Raw genomic sequence first — 22,910 nt, forward strand, 5'->3', positions numbered from 1 at the left:
GTGGGTGGTTGAGGGCCGAACACAGGGTGGTTAGCCAGCCAACCTACTTAAGCCGCAGTTAGAGAGACCCAGACTCCCGTTTCCCAGTTCCCCTCTAAATATGCCTGCACTGCCAGCAATAAGAACAGAGTTGCTTAAAAGTTATAAGTTCCAGAATGATAAGTCGGATACAACAATTTAGATGAATTATCAAGAAGTCAGACTCCAGAGCTAAGCATTGAAGGATAAACAGCTTGTTGCACAAACAGCAATAATGGTGCTTTATTTGGCACCACCGAATAATAATTTGATTATTTATCAAAAATGCAATTTTTTTGCGCAGTGCATTTCTGGCCGGGGCCAGACGACTACAACTTAAACTAAAAGGCTGCAGCACGTTGTTGCTGTCGCCGCTGTTGCCGCTGTGTTGTTGTCGCCGGTGTCTGAGACGCAGACAACTTCAAAATGGAGCGGATCTGGAGCCGGAGAATAGCACCGGTGGCCCTGCTCGTCGACTGGCTGGACTGACTGACACAAAAGTGCTTTTGTTGCAAAGTTTAATGAAGAAGAACGCGACGGCGACGGCGACGGCGACGGCGACGAGGGGCCGGGGGTCAGGGGTCAGGGGAACAGATTTGCCAGGACAAATGAGACATGCAAAGCTTGGGTGAAAGTATTGCATAGAAAGGGAATAATTAATGCTGTTGAACAGAGTAGAAAAACCATGTGACTGGCAGAACCGCTCTTATTGGAAAAATAGTTTCTAGAACAAAACGTCAGTGGATGCTGGATAGTTTGAAACGAGTTCAAATGGGCAATGAACCAAATATTTACTACTGAGGATCTCTATTTAGGGAAGAAAATCCATTGTACTCATGATAATCCTCAAAGTATGAACGAGTATTAAGCAATATTAACTTGTTGCAGGACTCTTTGCATATATATTATATTCTCGTCCAATATTTTCTGATTTACATTGCAAACTGAGATCATTGAAACCCAATCGAATCCCCTAGTTACTCGCCATTTGCTGTGACACTAAGCTGACTGATGCGACGCCACAACGCAGCAAATGGCATGGGCCTGTGGCCAACAAGCCCATAAACTCCGCTCTTTGCTGGACACGAAAATTGCCCACCGTCTGGACAGCAACCAACAAAAAAAAAAAAAAAGAAAACAAAAACTAAAGGGTAAAAAATTAAAACGTAAACTCGAAAAGACCGACTGCAAAAACTGCATGCTGAGCTCTGCAGTTGCATCGGTTGGTGTTGCTGCGGCAGTTGCTGCTGCGCCTGCTGTTGCTGCTGCTGCTGCTGCTGCTGCTCGTGCCTCTCCTGGCGATGCACTTCAGACGGCGACGGCGACGACGACGACGACGACGACGCTTTGTTGCAAATATGCAGCCCAATACAATCGACACACAGACAGGGGCGGTGTGAGGGGGTTGCAAAAAGAAAAAATGCAAGGGGGTTGCAGGGGACATCGGCAACAGACGGGGTCGCGCGGGGTTTTTTCAATGGTGGGGTGCGGTGAGGAGCGCGACAAGAGGGGTTCCTGCGGGGGTAGAACTGCAGACAAAACAATATGTTTGTTTGGATTATATCCTACATACACACACGTGCACCACGCACACACACACACACACACACACGCACACTCGCACACAGTTGCATCGATGCGACGTGGCTTCTTTGTATGCGCAAACAATTGGAGCAGGCGGAAGTTGCATGGCGGCGACGCTTGGGTCGTCGGTTGTCCGCTGTCCGCTGTCCGTTGTCGGTTGTCCGGGCAACCAGTGAGAGCGAGATCGAGCGAGGGAGAGAGAGAGAGAGAGAGACGGACCGAGTCACGACCGAACGCCCCATGGTGCACCTTGAAAATGCGTTTTTTCGCCTTATTTTTGTATTTTGCACGGTCCCAGCTTCACTTCCCTGCGCCTTGATTAACTGTCAGTGACTGAAAAGTGATTTAATCAAGGCAATGTCCAATCAAACACACAAGAAAACAATAATGAAGGCGAGGAGAAGCCAGTCTGGTCGATTGCGAAGACACCAAGGTGCCCAGATGCTTGGTACTGAAATACGAGCATGCCCTAGATCCTAAACCTTTGTTTCGAAGAAGAAACTCAAATGTCTTTAATTCTATAAAGAAAGTGTTTAAATCTATAAAGTCCACGTGTCAGCGAAGCAGTATAGTTTTGCTAGTTAGTTTTGCATAATCAACTGAGTAATTCTTCCTAAATGTGGTATTTGCTTGTCCTCTACTTAAAAAGAATATGCCCACAAATTGCATTGCAAGGGTAGCAGCAGCAACATGTGCTCCATTTGGGGCAGCGTCGAAGACCTCGATTCGGATTGAGAGTCAGCCGCAGAGCAGGCCCAGATAGGAAATCGGAGTATTACCCACAGCAGATCGGACACGGACACAAAGTCGGGGCTTCCAAGTGCAGTCCCAAACCGAGCAGGCTATTCCCCGTCAGCCAGACCACATCAATCAACTGCTGCCCCTCGAGTTTGCTGCTCCCTCAAGTGAGCATCCTTCAAGACACGGCCACAGCTTTTAGTCGAAATCCACTTGCATCTCCTCTGATGCAACTTTCGTTGCTGCTGCTGCAGTTGCTGATGCTGCTGCTGCTGCTGCGGCTGCGTCAACGTCGCCCATATTTGACATGACCATAATTACAGTCAGTCGTCTGCTGGACTCGCGACGTCGTCGTCTTGGCTTTGCAGCTGGACACGGACATGGACATGGATGGGATTGGGATTGGGATTCGGATCGGGACTCGGATAGGGATCGGGATCGGAAGAGGGAACTGTTGCTGGGGCTCTGGGACTGGAGCTTGTTTTGAGCGCGCTTTTTTCAACGTATTTGTTGGCGTTCCATCCTCTCAGCGAATGTAAAAAAATTATGCACAGTGTGCTGGAGTGGCTAAAAAAGTGTGTACCATTTGGGCAAATGCCTATTTTGAAATGAATACATTTCTACACGCACAAATGGGTCGTTTAAAACAGTGAAACTCTATAGTTATTTTAACAGTTTTTAGTTTTCTCTTCGCCAGTTTTCATTTCGTATTTAGTATGGCCACCTATAATTGAGAAAAAAATTTACTATTTCCCTTTACAACGTGGCTAGATTGCTTGATTCCATCCCACTGTGCCAGCATCGGGCACATCTGCAAGCAGCCTATCAATTTTTGACGAGACAATCTCAGAGTCCAAAGGGGCACTGCAAAAAATGCAGTCGGAGCAATTGGCTGGCGGACCAGGGGTCGCTTGAGAGGTGAGCTCAGTGCGGCCAGGGGCGTGGGGCAGCACTGCAAGGGGGGGCAGGGGTGTTTGAAGGGAAGGGGCTGGGCAGACGTCTGCGGTCTGTGCATAAAATTACGATAAGTGCAGGCGAGGCCGCAGTCCAGAGGGCAGAGACTCAGACCAGAGAGACTCACCTCACTCACCCGTCCTCCTCATCCCCTTGCTGTCCTCCCCCAAACTTCGAGATGAACTGTTGACTGTTGGGCTTCTTCCTTTTTGTATGCCCGCTGCTCTCCGGACTATCGTCATTGTCAACGGCTCCTCGCTGGGAATGTGTGTCCTTTTTTCCTTGCCTTACATAAGCCTATTTGCTTATTATCCTATTAAGTGGCGGGCCAAAAAAAGTCACGAAAACCGTACACAGGGAGAACCCGAGGTAGAATGAAAATATTACCCTAATTACAATGGAGGTAAAGTCAAAATAAAGCCTTTTTCTTCTTTAATCATAAGGTTTTTGGATAGTTTTTTGTAAGTAAAAAGTCCAATACATATTTAACAAGTTTATGTTTTAGCAGCATCTTTAAATAAGATTTTTAAACATTTTTAACCATTTTTATGAGTACATATTTGTGGTCCAATTGTTTTAGCTTACCTAGATTGTAATGTACTTATATTTATTTCCAGTGTATCACGGAAGAGTAGCGAAAGAAGACGAGAAAATAACCTGAGAAAAAGTCGAACAAAGCTTAAGAAAAGGACACTTGTATGTACCTTCTCTGCAAAGGATACACAAGTGTCTCATTAAAAGAAATAAAGGACAAGCCAAGCGCCGACGAAGTCCTTAAAGTCGACTCGAATCCCTGGCATTCGACAAGGACGGGGAGATGCGGAGCGTGCGAGTGCGAGCGAGAGGAGGGCAGGGCAGACTGCAAGGAAAGGGCGATTGAAAGGCAGTCGCAACGTGAGCGACTTCAAGGACAACTACAGCCAACAACAAGAACAAGTGCCAAAAAAATCAACAAAAATGCGCTATTAAGGCAATTTTTTCGGTTGGAATCCAACCAATCCCCGAACTTCTCCTTCCCACGAAACCCACAGACTGCACAGGGAAAACGTTTGGTGTTTTACATTCACTTGATAACTTAGGAGCTATTTTAACTCAAAAGATTCCTTATTTCATTTATTTGATTTAAACATAATATGATGAAGAGCAATGTATATGCTTGGTATTTTGTTAACGAAACATATAATTAATTTTCCACTTTTTTCACAATACTAGATGGTTTATTTCCAGCAGAATTCCATTCGAACTTATTCAATTTTCAGGGCTGGTATAGGTCTTGTTAATAAACTTAAGCTGAAGGATCAGTGGGGAATATACAAGTATTCTTTCGGTGTGCCCACGATTACAGCTCTCCGCCAGACGGCGGCACTCCAATGTGTGGAGCATCCGTGGGAAGAGGGGAGAATCGGGTGATTGGAGACAGGAGACTGGAGACAGGAGACAGGAGACCGGAGACAGGAGACAGGCGACCGGTCGCAAAGTGGCTCAATGTCAGACACAGACAAACGGGTGCAGACAGCGAGACACAGACACCAGACGCCTCAAAGTGATTCAAATGCTCTGCTCAAACACAGGCTCTCTTTGCGCTCTCATCGATGCAACATATAGCCCCCAAATGCATGGAAATTTTCGGGAGGACAACTCGACAACTCGACGCGAAGGATACCCAGTTTTCATTAGCTGTAAGTTATTGCCTTTCACTTAAGTATGCGAAAGTATTGTCAGCTAACTTTATTTTATCTCGCATATCTTACTTTATAGCCGCAATTAAAAAGCGAGGAGAGAAAGTTGTACTTTGACCTAAACTTTTATTAAAGGTATCTCGGTTTTTATAGCTCACCGACTCAAACAAAAATATTTGTATACATATATTTAAGAAAACCCCCAAGTGAGTCTTAATACATTAAAACATTGTAATACACAACAAATTATCATTTAAGCTGAATTGTTTAAATGTGTTTGCTCCATTTTTGATTAAACCGTTTTCGGTTTATACATTTGACCACTTTGGGTTAACAACCTGTTGAAAATAAAAGTGAAATAAAAACTTAAATATAGTGAAAGGTAGATTAATCAATAAATAATTGTAATACACATATTTTAACTGAAACTATAAATGCTAAATGAATTTAGGTTTAGAGGAGCAAAACAACAAAAAAAGATGTCTTAGATTTCTCCAATAATTATTGTGTTACTTTAAATGTAATTTCGCATACTGCCTTTACCTAATTCACTATTTATTAACCCGGAATTCCGCCTCAATTACAGGGTATGCTAAAAGCCCTAGCCCTCTGCTAATGCGGAAAAGGGATAGGGACAGTCTGTCGCAGTCTGTCCTCGCTCTTTCACTCTGCACTCGTGTTGTTCGTGTGCGCTTGTGTGTGTGTGTGTGTGTGTGAGTGTTCAGCAGACGCATGAAACAAAATACCGAAATTCTATGCGTGACCTTGAAAAGTATTCCTCGTCTGCAGACCGACAACAACAGCAAAAACAGCAGCAGCAACAACAACGTCAGCAAACCATAAAGTCTGCTGCTTTAGTCGGTGGTTGTTTGTATTTGTGTTTGTGCTTGCGTTTGCTTGCGCGGTTGTTTGTGATTGCGTTTGTGCTTGTGTTTGTGCCTAGCTGTCGTCATCAGCGTCTCTTGCCGATATTTGCGTGTGCTTCTTGTTGTTGCCGTCTGCATTTTCCTTGTTGTCTGCTGGGCACAATTTGTTGTTGCTCTGGCTGTTCTCGCTGTTGTTGTTGTCGTTGCTCTTGAGGATTTTTTGGGATAGGTTTTTTTCGAGCTCATACACTTGCAAAACAAAAGGGTTTGATATCATTTTAACAACCCTTTTTGGAAAATACAATTTACTTTGCGATTGAGGCTATACACATGTACAACTATGTATATCTGAGTCACTAAGTAAAATATATTTCATAATAAGAACGTCTTGATAATTTATGTTTTTAATTACTTCCCAAAGGAATCGAATATATTTTAATTAAATTTTTAAATTACTAGAAAAATAAGCAATTCACTTATTGAATAGTTCCTGTACAAGTGCTATTTTTTAAAGGCTTTAGTTTGAATATTCAATATAAAAAAGTCTAGTAATTTGAACAGCTATTAATTTCTTGTAAAAGGTTAGGCTATGTATGCGGTAGAATGCCAATTGCTATCCGCGTGTACTTTTTATTGTCGTATGCTTGAAGTTTTTGTGCAAAAACATTTTTTTTGAACGCGCCGCAAAATTGCAGAGGCGACTCCAACTTGGTTTCTCGGTTTCGTTCCCCACACACCCCTCCCTTTTTACCCGTCTGGCTTGCATTTTGACGTCAGCCGCCTATTTTTGTTGCAGGGGGAGGGGTCAAAAGGAATCGACCAGACATAAAAAGGCAACCAAAAAACCAAGAAATACATTGAATTGAAAGTCAAAGGGCTGACGAAGGGGTGGAGTGAATTTCCAGTTTGCAACGTGTAATTGCATTCGCCGGCAATCAATTGATAAACGTTAATAAATTTCCCAGAGAAGGTAGTTGTTATTCTAATTGGCCGGCGATTAAGAGTCGCGTATTAAATGCCACAAGTAACCAGTTTTTCCTTTTTCTTCTCGACAGCGCCGCGCATGTCCAGTAGCCGATGATGAAGTTGATGATGATGCCACCGCTTCTGTTGCCGTTTTGGGGCAGCTTGTTTATAATTAGCATCTTGCAGTTGATAAGGTCTGGGATCCGTTTCCGTGCGTGTGTGTGTGCCCAAGATTTATGGCGACTGGCAACAGGATATTGGCAAGGCGCTCCCCCAAAAAGAATCGCAGACAAACATCCTGCAATCTAAAAGTGGCGAAAAAAGAGGCCACATGTTGCACATTGCCATGTAACAAATGCACATAAATTTCAATGTAATCACATTCACATGTCCAAGACTCCTTCCTTGGCTTCCGTTTGCCAGTCGCCTCTGTCTGTCCCTCCTCCTCCTCCTCCTCCTTTTTTTGCTCCTTCGGCCTGTTTCCTCTCTGGATTTCTTGTTTGCCAAAGGGTTCGGGCCACATTTCATTCATGCTAAGACATAGCAAAGGCAGCCAGCCATTCGATTGTTTAAAAGTGGGGCCTAAAGGCGTTTTCTACCATTGTTGGGTTTTATTTAGTGCTTTAAATTAAACAACTTGTAGGACTGGAGGTTATTATTGATTGTTTCCGCTGGGCAAGTATAAACAAATTTTTCAGTGCCTGGATTTTGGAAAACTAAAAAGGTCTCTCTGCATATAACAAGGCAATTCTGTGTTAAAACTAGCTGTTCCCAATTTCCACTTATGCAATTGCATTTTGGAAATGCCCAAACCAACTGACAATGGAGCTTAAAAAAGGGCAAGTTGTGAGCAACTTTTCAATGCCAAAAACCAGACAGTCGGGCAGACGGAAATGGGCGGAGTGTTCGGTTTTCGGTTTTAGGTTTTCGTATTTTCGGATGGATCCGTGGTCCAGAAATTGAGGGGGTTGCTAACGGTCTGGCCCCAAGGTGGAATTTACTTTGGCGTTTTTTCTCGCCTGTTGAACCTTTTTGGACTTGTGTTTTTCTTTTTGAAAATTTGATTTCGGAAATGTGTCTGGCTGGCTGGCTGGCATTTGTTGTTTGCGGACAGGTTGAAGGTCGTCGGGCGTTGGGCGTTGGGCGTTGGGCGTCGGGCAAATTAATCACGATATTAACTACCCTATCTGGTCGAACGGGGGTTGTTATTCGCACTCATGAGTCGAATGAGTTATGACTCACGGCGGCACTTGAATTGAATTTCAATTGCCGGACCTGTTGCCCGCTAGATAAATACCGTGTCCATATGCCTAATGGGCAGCTAATTAGGGGAGAGATATCGCCGCCGGCCGTGGAAGGGGCAAACTTTCCGCCTGTCTCCGATTCTGCAGCACAATCAGAGCTGCTGATTATACACAATAATGCCGAGCAGAGCACAACACAACACAACAAGCACAAAAGGAAAGTAAAACAGACCAGACAGGGCCTCAAAAGCCAGACAGACTTCCCAGTCCCCCAGAAATTGTCGTCGCTCTTACCCAATCCCAAAATGTCTGGCGGCTGCTGTCGAACTGCAAGCGAATTGAGACTACAAAACGCATGAAATGTTTCGCCGCCCACACAGCGGGTTAATGGTGGCGGCGGGGGGTGCAGGGGCAGGTGGCACAGGGGAATCACTGAAAAATATAGTGCACCATTTTGAGGTATTAATAAAGGAGTACCTAGTAATAACGAAACGAAGTGCTTACTGCGAGTGCCAAAGAAGCGGATATAACCAATTGGAGAAGATTAGATTAGAAAATATAAATTCATTTAAATGAATAATTAGGAATGAATTAATGAAGAATTAAATGAAAAGTAAGAATCCTTGGTTTTAGATTTTATCTAGTCATTAAAATAATACTATTTTGCCAACTAAATACGAATAAACTAGTTCTTAGACTAGTCCTATACTCAAAGTGCTTTCTCTCAGTGCATCCAGCATAAGAGACACTCGTCGCATGTGCAACGCATGCCATCTCGCTCTCGCCCATTGCTGCGAGTGCTGCGCCTTTATGCAGGCAACAGAAAATAAAGTTTATGACTTCGACTGCCGACGGCAGCGACGAGCGACGAACGATGAACGGTGAACAACGAGCGGAGAACGAGGACGTCTGACGATGTCTGCACCGGCGTCTATTATTGCCGATTTGGCATTGTTGTTATGGTTCTGTGCGTTGTTGTTGCTTCTGCCGGGCGGCTCTTCAATGTGCATCCCACTACAGATCCCACTGTACCATCACCATCCTTAGATGGTTTAAAAGTTGCCACGGACCAGCAATCTAAATCGCCTAACATTTCAATATATCTTTATCTTGAATCATATTTGTATCTTAATGTAAGGAACACCATAAAAGGATTTGATAGGAAAATCTAATTAGAGAATTATCTAAGAATTAAGATAAATTAGAGGCCAATCCTTTAGATTTCGATTTTACCCTATTTCAAACACTTGTATGTCACCAAAAGTGTTTAATTATTTTCCAAAATGGTTACCTTGTAGAGAAATAAACCTCGCCAAGAAAATAGCACTTAAGCAAACAGCTTTTCTGGGCATTCCCTAACTAAATTGACTATTTCAACTTTTCCGGCCACTTTCATCTATCAATTTCACACAATTTGGAACTTTGCAAGTAAACTGCGAGTTTCCTTTAGCTATTTGAACTGCCATTACTCTTTTTCTCCACTCACCTCCGAGGAACTCACCTAGTAAATCACATTATCACACGCAGCTCGCACTCTAGCGGCCAAACTCGAGTACATGCCGAAAAATACAATAATTTGAGACGATGGCGACTACCATCCAAAATGCCGCAGGCCACACCAAAAAAGCCAAAAACAAGAAAATCACGATAATAAGAAAATAAAATAAAATAGAATAAAATAAGTAGAAAACGGCAAGGAGTAGACGGGCAAGTGCAAACAAAGCCAGAAGGCGTTGCGAAACTTTGGCGCGTCATTCATCCTCATCCAGAGTCGAAAATATTGCACCCTCGAGCCTGCGAAGCGCACACACACACCGAAGCACAGACGCAGACACACAGATACACAGAAAGTCACACATTTATAGCCCGAAAATTAAGTGAAGCGTAAGCTGAAATGCACTCCCACTCAACGAGGCACCGCACCACCCCAAACTGCCCCTTTTCCAATTGCGTCTGCCACTTGGCGCTCCTGCCTTGGTATAGGTTCGTCTGTGCCTGTGGCTGCGTGGGTGTATGTGTGTGTGCGTGTGCTTAACCTTGAAAAACGAACGAGTCCAGTCGGACCCCAACCCCCACACAAAGCCACCCCCTTTCGACCCACAACCCCTGGCAAGTTGACAGGCCGGCGACGATTTTCTTCCTCTCTCAGCCAGGCGAGTTGGTAAAATGAAATTTGCGAAATATGCTACAGTGGCTACCCACTAACTGAAATAGCAAGGAATTGGATTTTTCAACAATTTGTTATATAGAAATAGACTTTGGTACACAAATCAATGTTTGCTTTCGAACGACTTCTAAACTGTGCATCACTTGGAAGTTAGAAAAAGTATGCAAATAGATCCAAATCATTTGCATTTAACATAGATAGTAGTCAATATTTTATTGACTTATATTTAAAACTTTTCAAGTTGACAAGAAATTCGTTTAATATTATTCAACGCTGATTTATATAATTAGTATATATGTTATATTATTAGTATTTATAATATATAAATAAAAACATGTTTGTCAAGATTTTATTAACTTTAAATGATGTTTTGCAGCATAGTTATTATTCAATTAAAAGCTAAATTTAAATGTTATATTGCCCCTTAAAAAAGATCATCAGTTTTGTTGCATTATAATGAGCTGAAATATTTATATTATATATATTCTATATAAAAGGATATTGGGTGTCAAAGGTTCGTAGGCAATTCGAAGGCAATTAATTTGCAAATACCTGAAAAACCCATTCAGATAGGACTGTAATTGTTGTTCCTCCTGTACTTTGTTATTACATTGTTATATTTTTTTGCCCACTTCATCATCGTCATCTTTTCGGGCATTTAAAGCAACAGAAGCTGTGGCTGGGTTTTCGGAATTGAATTCAATATTTTTGCGGTGGGCGGGAGATCGAGAACGAGATTGGGATTCGGATTCGGATCGGGAATGGGAATGAGACTGGAATTGAGGAGCAGCGCAGAGTGCCGAGAAGTGACTTTTGCACCCCTTTTAAGCGCTGCCTTGAAAGTCTGGCCAGAAATCCAGACAGCGAGACAGCCAGACAGCCAGACTGACAGGGCGGCGGGGAAAAGGGTTCGCCCCCGCTGCGCCCCTGTCCACGATTTCGATTGAGAAATACTTTGCGGACCCCTTGGGCCAAGTTAAAATGAATTACAAACACTTTTTGTTTGTCGTTGCCGCTGCTGCTTCGTCCACTGACTTCGCTTGCGGATTGATGTTCCGGGAAAATGAAAATGTCAAAGTTGAGCTAAGACCCGGGCAAAATGGCAACTTATTACCATTACGAAATTTTAGCTTAATTGAGATGAGTTTTTGGATGTAATGTCTCGGCTGAAATGTCACAAGGATGTTTTTAATTGTGATTTGTCTTTCTCTGCGATAGACATTTCATTCGGGTTTCCTTTTGGTAGTTGTTTGAGAATTGCTTCAATAAAAATACACATAAAGTGAAGATTAGATTTGAAGATATGAATGTAGAAAATAAGTTCTTGAATATTTAAAGCACCATTTTGTTTGCACTTTGCTTGCAGGCTTAGTTGAACCACCAAATTGAAATACTTTAGCTGTTAGTTGGCCATCATTCATGGGCCGCTTTGTCTTGGTTTTTTCCCTTGATTTTTTGCTGCGACTACTTTTGCCTTTTCTTATTCCCTTGGTTACGTTACGTGGCTTTATTTATGAGTTTGTCTGCTCCCTGACAGCCGTGCAGCTGCAGCGGACCAGCCCTCATCCATGCTGCTCCTCCTGCGCCTCCTGCTGCTCCTCCTCCATTATGCCCGTCCAGGATCATCGCGTCCGCCACACGTCAACTTCATTCGCCCCGTCGCTGGCATCGCTCTCATCGCTGTCAACGTCATCAGTCGTCGCGCTGTCGCCGCCGCTCGCCAAATGCATCAATAATGCTTCCAGCGGATCCAATTGTTGTTGCTCCGCTGCAGTGAGTTGCAATTGTTGTCTGGCCCACGAGGGGGCGGCGGCGGGTAAAAGGGGCGTGACTGCGACTGGTCCATCTGCTTGCCTCGCCGACGCCGCTCAAATTAATGAAAACTAATGCGACACTGAGAAATTGATGATTGCCGGCGTCGTCTGCAGAAAAGCGACCACCATTACACTCAGGAAACTCGGTTGTGTAAGTACTTAAAAAAGGATTTGGCTCTAAAAGCGCAAATTAACGCCTATCAAAGGTTCTAAAAGATATTCTAATATTTATCACGATTTGTTATTTTTTGTTTTTATGAGTAGTAAGTAAATTCTACGACATAAATGTGAATTGTACAGGTTATTATTATCTTTAACATTTTGTAGGCCATTCATAATTAGGTTACAATAGAAAGACAAGATTTCCGCGGTTGAGGAATAATTGTAAAGCCTATTTTGGCTTTTCTTTGAATTTTACAATACCTGCGGCAGGTAGCTGCGGTTTTTTCAGGTGTACCCCGTCTGCAGTTCGCTCGGTTGCCTTCAGCACCCCACCTTCTTGTTTCTCCCCTTTTGCTTTTGGGGTCGAGACATTAAAAATGACTGCGACTGCGGCTGCTTTTCTGTCTGTGTCTGTGTCTGTTTGTGAGTCTGAGTCCGTCTGCCGCTGCACTTTGGATCGCTTTTGCTTTTGGGGCAACAAAAGGGACCAAAAGCCGACCAGACGGAGTCGGGATGGCCCCGGGAATGGGGTAGGGCATAAGGTTGCTTCGGGGGGCAGACGGCGAGGAGACTGATTGATGCCGTCAAATAAAAATTTGTTGCGAGTGGCAAGCGGATCGGCCGGACTCGCTGACCCGTCTGCGATTGCGAATCCAGCTCCGTGACTGTACTTGGGTAAATAAAAACTAAAGTGCTTCAGGAGCAGGAAATGCGTTCATTTACATCTAAAATATTATAATTTATTTAAGGCATGTCATTTAATCTTGCTTTGTATATCAAAGTAGTATTATTATTTCAAAGATACAGCTAGTAAAAAAAAGAGGCTTGTGAAAAGTGGCTGTCCGAGTTCTTCGCAAATAAGGAGGGGGGCTTTTACGAGGGAGGTATTATGAAGTTGCCGTCTAGATGGAAACAGATTATCGAACAAAACGGCGCATATTTGAACTAAATCCGATCACTGTAACACTTTTTATAAAGCATTGAATAAAGACCAAAAAGGCGGAAGGGAGAACCTATTATAAGAAACAGTTTTCAACTACTAAAACTGAAGCTATTACAAGATGTATCCGCGGTAAAGTGCATTATACAGTCGTTCCGGTTTTGTTTATCCGTGAGTAGCAACATCGCTCGCCTATTAAGTTGTCAAACAAAACCCAAGGTAGCTGTGCGTTGTGTGGGTGATGTAGCTGCTACGCAGCTTCCGCCGCTTCCGCCGCTTTCGTCACTAGTTAGACCCCACTCGCCTGCCCAACCACCTCACCCACCTGAGCCACCTGCCCGCTTATCTGGCCCACAATGGTTTCGCGAGCAGCGGAAAATTGAATGCGCGCCTATTCATCGGCTGCCGGTGCCTGGGACTGTGACTCCACCGCTGCGCTTTTTATTTGACTTATGACGGGACTTTGTTCCCTATCTGTGTTATTTTATTTTATTTCATGGCATTTTTTCCCGCCTTTTCCGCGACTAGCGACTGACTCTAGCTGGTACTGAGCAGTAAAGGGGTGCTGGTCGGGTGTATTTGCTCCGGTCCGTTGTCTCGCTTAACTTTTTTATTGCCAGACGAAGCGCAAACATTTGCGAGTATTAATTAACGCTTTGTTGAAGTTTGCGCTTCGATGTCGCCGCCCAGACATCGATGTAGACCTAGACGCTTGACGTAGACTTTGTCAAATGTAATGCCTGGCAAATATTACGTAGCCGACCCGTTTGCACCACCTCCCCCTTTCAGTACAGTAGCCACTGCTCTTAATTATTGCGAGATTTTACAATTTGGGTCATACGCAAATGAGTCCATTCACGTATATAGGCACCTCTCTTGATTGCTTAGTACCAAATTTAAGAATTATGTGATATACTTATAGATAATTATTTGATATATACATACGTGTAGTAGCCAAATTTTAATTGTTTAAAAATAATGTTATTAAAGCAGCGAACTGCTGTTTACTGTACTCAACTAGCTAGAATCATTAATCACTTTGACGTATTTTATGAAAATTCAGAGCATTACACTACGCACCTCCAAGATTTAGCATTTAAACCGCAACTACTGTATATTCATGCCCCGTTGTAAGTCTGTGATTCAGATTTAGATTGAGATACGGCTTTCCATAGTCGTCGGCTCTGGTGCTCACTCAATTATTCAGGCATAATAAGCAAATTGTTTTAATATGCATAAATATCTTGTACGCCATTTGGCAAACAAGTCAAAACTGCCAGACAAACTGGCAGGCAGTGGCGCAGACAGACAGCTGCAGGGGGGGCGAAAGGGGCCACAACAACAACGGCGAATGCATAATGCCCATGGGATATACAAAAGGTGTGCTTACATATATTTAACCTTCAAGATCCGCAGACTAAATATGCCAGCAAACATTTTTGCCACACAAACAGCCGACCACGTGGACTTGCTCAATGCCCTAATATTGGTTTCCCTATTCAGCGTTTGTGACAATTTCTCACTCAATAATATTTTGGGTGCAAGTCCGTCGCACCAACAAAACATGTAAATAATCTGCCGATACATTGGCAAAGAATATATTATTTTAACATATTCTAGCTACTTTGAAGTATGGAAAGTATAATGGAACTCATATAATTGGATACGGTTGTTAAATATATATTTTTATTTCCCTATAAAATAGTTTATGTATAAAAAAATTATTGGAATAATACATCTTCTAACTAATTCCATGCTTAATGGATATCGCATGGACCTGAATGTATTTCATAATCCAGAATTTGGGTAGCGTGACCGAAATCTACCTTATTTTCCATGGAATTCCACAAAATTACATTACACCGGAGACTTTGGTTGACCCACCACCCACTCCACCACTTTCCACTCCTCCAGTTGTTTGTCTGTGGCATCGGCATTTTGGAAGGACCAGACACAACGAGTATGGGATTACCGAGTGGCAAGGAGCAGGATCAGCAGGACGAGCAGGAGTCCGGGTGGCACAATAAAATAAAAGCTTAGGCCACAAAAGCGGCAGACAACTAACTACGCATAAGCGAGGATGACGACGCAGGATATGCGCTTCAAACGCGTTAAGCCGAGCCTGAAAGTGGAGGCTGGTGGCGGGGTTGGTGGTTGGGTGGGAGAACGTCGGAGAGCGGCAGGGAAAGCGGAGAAAAAAGAGAAAACCTGCGGCTCACAATTGAGAGCTGAACGCAGCTGATAAACTTGGAGTGCCTACATTGCGGAAAATGTGGGAAAGGTGCTGCTGGAAATGGTTCTCAAGGACACAGTCGAGTTTTGTGTGTATGTGTGCAGCCTACGCATATCGGAGTGCTTTTCTCTCTCTTTCTCTGTCTACCGAATCTCACTCTCTCTCTTCCGGCTTGGCGCAGACGGTGGCGTATACGTAATGTGCGTGTGTGGAGCCCAAGAAATAAAGCATACGCAACGTGTTTACCTCCGACGTCGCTGCTGATTACGTAAAATTTTCGGGGCTCAGGCGGAATTCAACGAAAGTTATGCCGCAAAAATGCGTTCTTGCCTCCTAAACAAATACCACGTGGCCTCACTCGAGAATTAAAGGACCCCAAATGCACACGTATGTGTGTATTTTGAGCTTTGCTATTTATTCTAATATGTACCGAAAATGAATGGCAATTTAAGAAATGTGTTTGATGACAGCTCTAGACATGTGTGCGCATTTATGCTAAACTGTTTGAATTCAATTTTACAGGAAGCAATTTTTCCAAGGAAGAGCACGTTTTTTGTTTGGCTGAGCGTTTACATAAATTTAACATGTTCTAATAAATTTACTTTAAATTTTATTATTATTTCTTTTTATTTCTTTTATCCCTTTTATTTCTTTAGAAAAGTAATACAAATCAACAGCCGCAACTCGGAATTAAAATAAGCGTAAGGTATAACATTTAGAAGCTGTATAAATTGCTATTAGAAATGTCAATAAAATTATTATTTTATATCATTACAAACATAGCTTGAATATATTAAGCAATAGTAAATAGATAAACTAATATATTTTTGTATACCCAAGTTGTCAAGTTTCAATTGAGTTGCAAAAAATACTACAGGTATATCTAAAAATAAAGTGTAGTTGATAATTAGACTGTTGACTGAAAGGAATTCAAGACTTGTTCTGGACCTATGGCAATAATTAGAGTGCCAGCTTTTTCAAAATGCCTTAGAGTTCTGAAGCACCCTGAATATGGTTATACATATATATATACATACTCGTATATGTACGTATTATTCAGCCAGACATTCGATTGCCGCAGCCGGCAGCAGCAGAACAAGGGCAAACAATAAAATAAACAAACAAACAAACACGCAACGGGGCAGACGCACACATGACAGACTGGATGGGTCGGTGGATATAGATGGGGAGGATAGGGAACTAGGGGTACTACGGGTGCTACGGGTGCTACGGGAAGACCTCTAGACAGCCAGACCTGCATTAAATAAATATGTGCGTAATAAAAGGCAAATAAAAAGAAGGAAAGCCAGGCGAACGGCAAGCAGAGGAGCAGGAGCTGAAAAGAGCAAACCAATTGAAGTGTGTCGCGCCAATCGAGCCACAACACACACAACAATTGCAATTTGTATTAATTTTATTGGTTTATTATTATCATCGGCGACGTAGCCACGGCTGATGCCATCAGACAGTGTTTAAACGTTGCTCGATTGAAAGCGAGTTAATTTCATTTACTGATTTGTGGGTAGCGACGTCAATGGTTGCAGGCCAGGAGGATCAAGTGGCGCACTGGCGAGTGGGGCGGCGGAGCTGGAGGGGATCTGCTTCTGGCTCCCTGTAATCCAGATTGCCTGGCCCATTCATCGCCTCGACTCTCTGGGTCGTATCAGCGTCGCTTTCGTTCGATGAACTGCGCTTGGCCTGCGATTGCGATAACGCACTGTCACAGCCAAATTTCAAATGGCCGTTGGAATCTCTGGTGGGAGTCATTCGCTGATAGCTGGTGGGTATCTTTTCCAAGTTAAAAGCGAATATATTTTAATACATTGCACATTTTCTTTTAATACTACCTAGAAATTGGACTTAAGTCGCCAGAAGGTTGTTCATTACTAATTAAATTACTATTTAGGCTGTGCAAATTAAAGCGTCTAACGCCAAGTTGTTAAAAATATGTAATGTACTCAAAGCATTGTAAGGCCTAGGCTTCTCAGAAACTCTATTAGCATCATGATTAAAAGTTTCCATTGTGGAAAAAGAAATCGAATCGCACACATGCTAAAAGCAACTGAACAACTTTTTATTAAATATCAAGCAAAAATCAGACAGCAAAGTAAAGACTTAGGTAACTTAAAAACCGTGTTACACTGTTATATTTTTTGTTTATTTTATATTTTTCAAAAGTCCTACAATACTATCATAATTAGTTCAAGTTTCGTAACATTTCTCAGTGTCCCGTTCACATTTATTTATATATTTCGTGGCATATTTAATTAATCTGCTGGAAATATATGACTCGTAGCATAATAATGCCTATTAATGCATTTCTCAGATATATTTAAACGCAGTTTCCATTTAGCCCTGCTCCACAATTTACAAAAGTGCCAACTGGTCAGTTGCGAGATGGCCAGATGATGCCAAGGGCGTGCGAAAACAGGCCCGCTGACTCAAGTTGGTCGCACCAGATCGGCCGCCCCCCATTATCCCCAATCCCCAATCCCCACTAGCTCCAAAAATCCACCGATCCACAATGTCCGGCGTTATCGTCTGAGCATTAACCACCGCGATCGTTGCTCCGCGCTGCGGTTATTGAACGCACTTTCGGCTCTCGACGCACGCGTCGTTAACGAAAAAATGTGAGGAAAATAAGGGAAAAGAGGCTCTGTCTCCGGATACTTGGCTGTGTTGTTGCATACGCGTGCATAATACAATAATAATTTCGCTTTACAAAATGAACAAAAAATGCTAAAAAAAACACAGCAGAAAGTATGTACACAAAATAAGCGCAGCCAATGGCCGCGGCAAAAAAAGGAGGTGGACGAGGAGGAGTCGGAGGAGCAGCAGGGGCAGAAACTCGCCCAGACAGCGATCCCAATCCCGATCAATGCACCTTTGCCAAAGGTGCAACGCCTCGAAAAGTCGGGTCTTTATATTCCAGCACATGGCATACAGTATCTGCGCCTGTGTGAGTTGTCTGGGCATGCAGTGACGCACGAAACGCGATCACGTTCGCATTTATTAAAAGATGGTTGCTGTTGCACCGGCGACTCGACGGGATGGCTTGGGATGCGATGGCATAGGATGGAATGGGGACCTTTGCGAGGTCTCGAACTCGGACTGCAGCCAAAAGCGCAACTGCTGCTGCTGCTCAAAGGACGGATGTGGGTAACGTTTGCTGGGCAGGGCAACAACAAATGGATACACGGAAGAAGAAATAGGCTTTCGAAATCTAATAAGTATCTATATATTACGTTATATTAATCCGATTAATCGATTGGAACACATTTATAATTCAAATACTCATTAGGCGAGCAGGCATGTAGCTATACCCGTTACTTGTGGAGTAAGAGGGTGTACTAGACTCGTTCAAAATTATGTAACAGGGAGCAGGAAGCGATTCCGACCTTATGAAGTATATATATTCTTAATCAGGATCAATAGCCGATTCGATCTGGCCATGTCTGTCTGCCGCTCGTCTGTCCGTTCGTCTGTCCGTCCGTCTGTCTGTCCGTATGAACGTCGAGACCTCGGAAACTACAAAAGCTAAAAAGGTGGGATTATTTCCAATATCCATTTTTATTGGTATTTAAAAATATACCAATATATATTATAATATTAAAAAATTAGTACTAAGCTGCTACAGAATATAAAGTAAAGCAAATAAATATAGTGATTATAATGTTTGTGGTATAATTTCGATAGCTCGAATGTTATGATATGATTTTCCCTTATCCGGTATCCAATTGGTAAATATGCAGGCTTAGCACGAAGATGTAAAGTCTTCAAAGATTTAAGTCTTTTTAAATTGGTAGTTAGCCGAATTTCGCAACAACTTACGAGGACTTCCTCTCGAGTGTACTAAAAGCGGGAAAGAGAGTGAAAAACTTGACCAACATGTGGCTCGTTGGCTGTTGGCTGTTGGCTGTTGGCTATTGGCTATTTATAGCTGGCGCACTATCTGTGCGACTGGCTGGCTGGCTGGCTGGCCATCTTCCTGCTGCAGTCCATCCAGATGCACACCGCCCTTGGGAGTCGGAGGGGATACTCGGGGGCAATGGTCGGGACTTGGTTCATTAACTGGGACCGAGTTTTAATCAGATTTGTGCGTGAAGTTCGGCACTCACCCGCGAGCACTTTCCGCAACAAGAAATGGGAGGGATCCGGTGCAACGGAGTTCTGCAACAATATTTTAATGGGAAACGGAGGGAGCTCTTACAAAACATCTCTCGCCTCCAGAACGGCGAGCTGTGTGTCTCAGAACCAGTTCCAGACATCTAGACATCTGCGGAAGCGTGGCACTATAAACAATATTCTTTTAATTTCTGTTGCCTCGCTTTCTGGTCTTCTCTCTTCTGGTCTCGTCTCTCAGATTTTGCGGCAGACAAATTTATGAGCGTTAAGTGAAGGCCAATAAAATTCTTTTTGTCTGGAGTGGATTTTTGTGCCCGGCACTGCTACATCTTCTGGCCAGTTTTATTTCCATTTGCAACTGCCCAGCAAGGCCTCACTTAAGTCATCTCTTCCGCGGGCACATTTATTTCACTGATTCCTTTTCGGTTTCGTCTGGCTTTTTACTTGGTCAGGTTGAATAATATGTAAATTCAAAAATGTTTTGGGAACGTGTCTGTATCTATGGTAATTATGATCTTGGCCAGATGGAGTTGCCTGCTTCGCAATTCATTAACTTTATACTATAAACATTGTGGCTATTTGTTTAGTTTGGAGATTAAAATAAATATGATTTTTTAAATTCATGAATAGATACCCTTTAGAAACCCATTTTCCCGGATGAAGTGGAGACTTCGAACGCCGCGGTGTTTCCTTCTCCAGGTAATTACTTTTCAACAAATCTAGTATACCCTTTTACTCTACGAGTAAAGGGTATAAAATGAGCATCTTCGATTGAGATGTCATTATTAAAAGCTATTAAAAACTATATCATTAACATGTTCATGTGCCGTTAAATTTAAATGGGCAATAAGGCGATTTTCTAAAAAAAAGGCGGTCAAATATTATAAGGGTCAGTTTGTAAGCGAACACAAGATGTGGTGGATCAATGTGATTTTAACCTGCTGGTTGGCAGTAAGCATAATCAATATAAAGACCAATCAAATTCCCATTATTCTTTATTTAAGTTATCTACAGCTCATGTGAGCTTTACAAATCTGAAGTGTGAAGTGATCGACAGTAAGTTTGGAATATTTGAAATGTGTCGCATCAAGGCGGTAAATCGAACACATAAATATATAGATATGGATTTGAAGTTGAATATGCTTCCTATTAATAATATAATGGTAAGTGCGGCAATTTTAATGAAAAAATTAAGAATGTAATAAATATAAGTTTTTTGATTTCTAGCTTAAAATAGAAACAAGGCGGTATGACAATGGATACCGCCCGTTTTTTATGTCGATGACTTTTGATTTTTGTAAGTATATGAGGCATCCAAACCAGCGATCGATGATTTTTTTAAAAGAACTTCATTCAACATTCATTAATTCGTCAAACTTAAATCATACCTGCCCTTACAATGTAAGTAATTAAGTAACACGTGTTTAAATATTAAATATCCTAATTACCTACTATAAATTTAGAATGATATTTTGGTTAACAAGTTTTGGACTGGTAACCTGGAAATGGCGTTTTTGCGATATCTTCCTGTACCCAACGGAGATTATGCCATTTTTTCCACATGGTATTCTTCGAATGTTCCTCGTGTGTTGGTCAAACTCTACTTTCAGATAAAAAATTGATATAAGAGTTGGCATTTAGTTGAACATTAAACACAGCATCACAAACATTTCAATAAGATGTACAACCACAAAATAAACATTGGGCAAACATTTCTTGTTTGTTTCAGATAAGACATCAATACATTTTGGATTAATTATCTCTTCTATTGCTAATGCGTCTGGTCATTATATTTAAAACAACATTTATTTCAACCATTTAGTAAAGCATAACATGCACATAGGTTACAAGTGAACTGTGACGGAGTGAATGGAAAAATTACATACATATGTACAAACAAATACAATAAAAAATACATAATAATACATAATATATAATAATATATTATAATACATGAATGAAATATAATAATTATGTTTTTAGTTCAAGTTCTGAATTAAATTGTATCTATTCAGAAACAATAAAAAAATAAACAGGAACAATAAAAAATAAATCAGGAGTTTAAAAAAATAATAAAACGTATGGAAATATTATTTAAAAATCTCAAATTTTAAATAAATGTTTACAAGTAAATACCGCCACTGAAGTGAAACTATCTTTATACTAAAATCGTTTCAAATTAATAAATTTTTCATATACACACCTTGCAGTTGTTAATAGGTTTCGTCATTATCTGAATTCACTTTTGTTTAATTCATTTTCGGAAAAGATTAGTATGAGTTTTGAAGCCATTAGAAAAAGATCGCCATGCGAGCGCTTTTCTTTATACTAATAATTTTTGCATATTTTGTGGTAAGACTTTGAGAAGATACACAAATAAAACTAAATAATCTTATATTTTCGGCCTAGGCGGTTTTCAACCATGTGACGTTCACAAATCTAAAGTGCGGAACACGAGACGAAAAGTTTTGTTACTTTAAAAAATGTTTTATAAAAGCTGTGAACCGTACTCATAAGTACATCGATATTCATGCAAGTCTGTATCAAAAAGCGGTGAATAATGTCACGGTAAGTTAAAATTTCACATAAATAAATATTTGAAAAATCGTAATGTGGCTAAAAATTTGCAGGCTAATGTAAAATTAATGCGACATAATAATGGTTATAAACCATTTTTCTTAGATATGACTTTTGACGTTTGCAAGTTCCTTAAAAATCAACGACAGTCGCTTGTAAAAAATATTTATGAAATATATAAGAATAACTCCAACATCAACCACACTTGCCCATATGAAGTAGGTTTGTCTACTTAAAAACAATCGATTCAAACTAATCATAAACATTAACATACAGAACGACGTTATTGTGGACCACGTTTGGACTGGAAATCTAGAGTCAGATATTGTGAAATACATTCCCATGATTAATGGCGATTACGCTATATATTCCGAAATTTCTGCTTACAATGTTGTTCGTGCATTTATAAACATATATATAAGAGTATCAAATAGATAAATGTATTGGAACACATGTTTATTTAGGAAACCTCTAAAGAATTATCTTTTTTCAAATATAGTCGAGTTTCCCGAATACCAGATACCCGTTACTCAGCTAGTGGATGTGCGAAAGATAAGTTTTTGGCGGCTTGTGGCCAAACAAACTTGGGCTGCGTCTATGTCTAATATGCATCCTCAATGTCAACTTTCTAGCTTTTATAGTTCCAGTCGGACGTGTCCAGATCGACTCAGCAAGTTATCCGGATCAAGAATATATATACTTAGAAGTATATATATATACTTCTACCTGTTACATACTTTTCAACGAATCTAGTATACCCTTTCACTTTACGAATAACAACAATAGTGATAACGGATCCGTCCACATGAACATCGAGAGCACATTCAACGCCCAAATACCGTC

General features: G+C 41.6%; 1 protein-coding gene across 1 annotated transcript; it reads left to right on the forward strand.

Annotated features, from left to right (window-relative positions):
• The first annotated feature begins 19,700 nt into the window (after positions 1–19,700).
• LOC6544810 lies at positions 19,701–21,375 on the forward strand. The gene is made up of 5 exons (XM_026977123.1): positions 19,701–19,994; positions 20,121–20,189; positions 20,495–20,653; positions 20,718–20,891; positions 20,954–21,375. The coding sequence occupies exons 1-5, from the start codon at positions 19,992–19,994 to the stop codon at positions 21,110–21,112; spliced, it is 564 nt and encodes a 187-aa protein (XP_026832924.1). The 5' UTR covers positions 19,701–19,991; the 3' UTR covers positions 21,113–21,375.
• Positions 21,376–22,910: the final 1,535 nt, after the last annotated feature.

This window comes from Drosophila erecta, unplaced genomic scaffold, assembly GCF_003286155.1.
Source record: "Drosophila erecta strain 14021-0224.00,06,07 unplaced genomic scaffold, DereRS2 tig00000021-arrow-pilon, whole genome shotgun sequence".
Classification (NCBI taxonomy): domain Eukaryota; kingdom Metazoa; phylum Arthropoda; class Insecta; order Diptera; family Drosophilidae; genus Drosophila; species Drosophila erecta.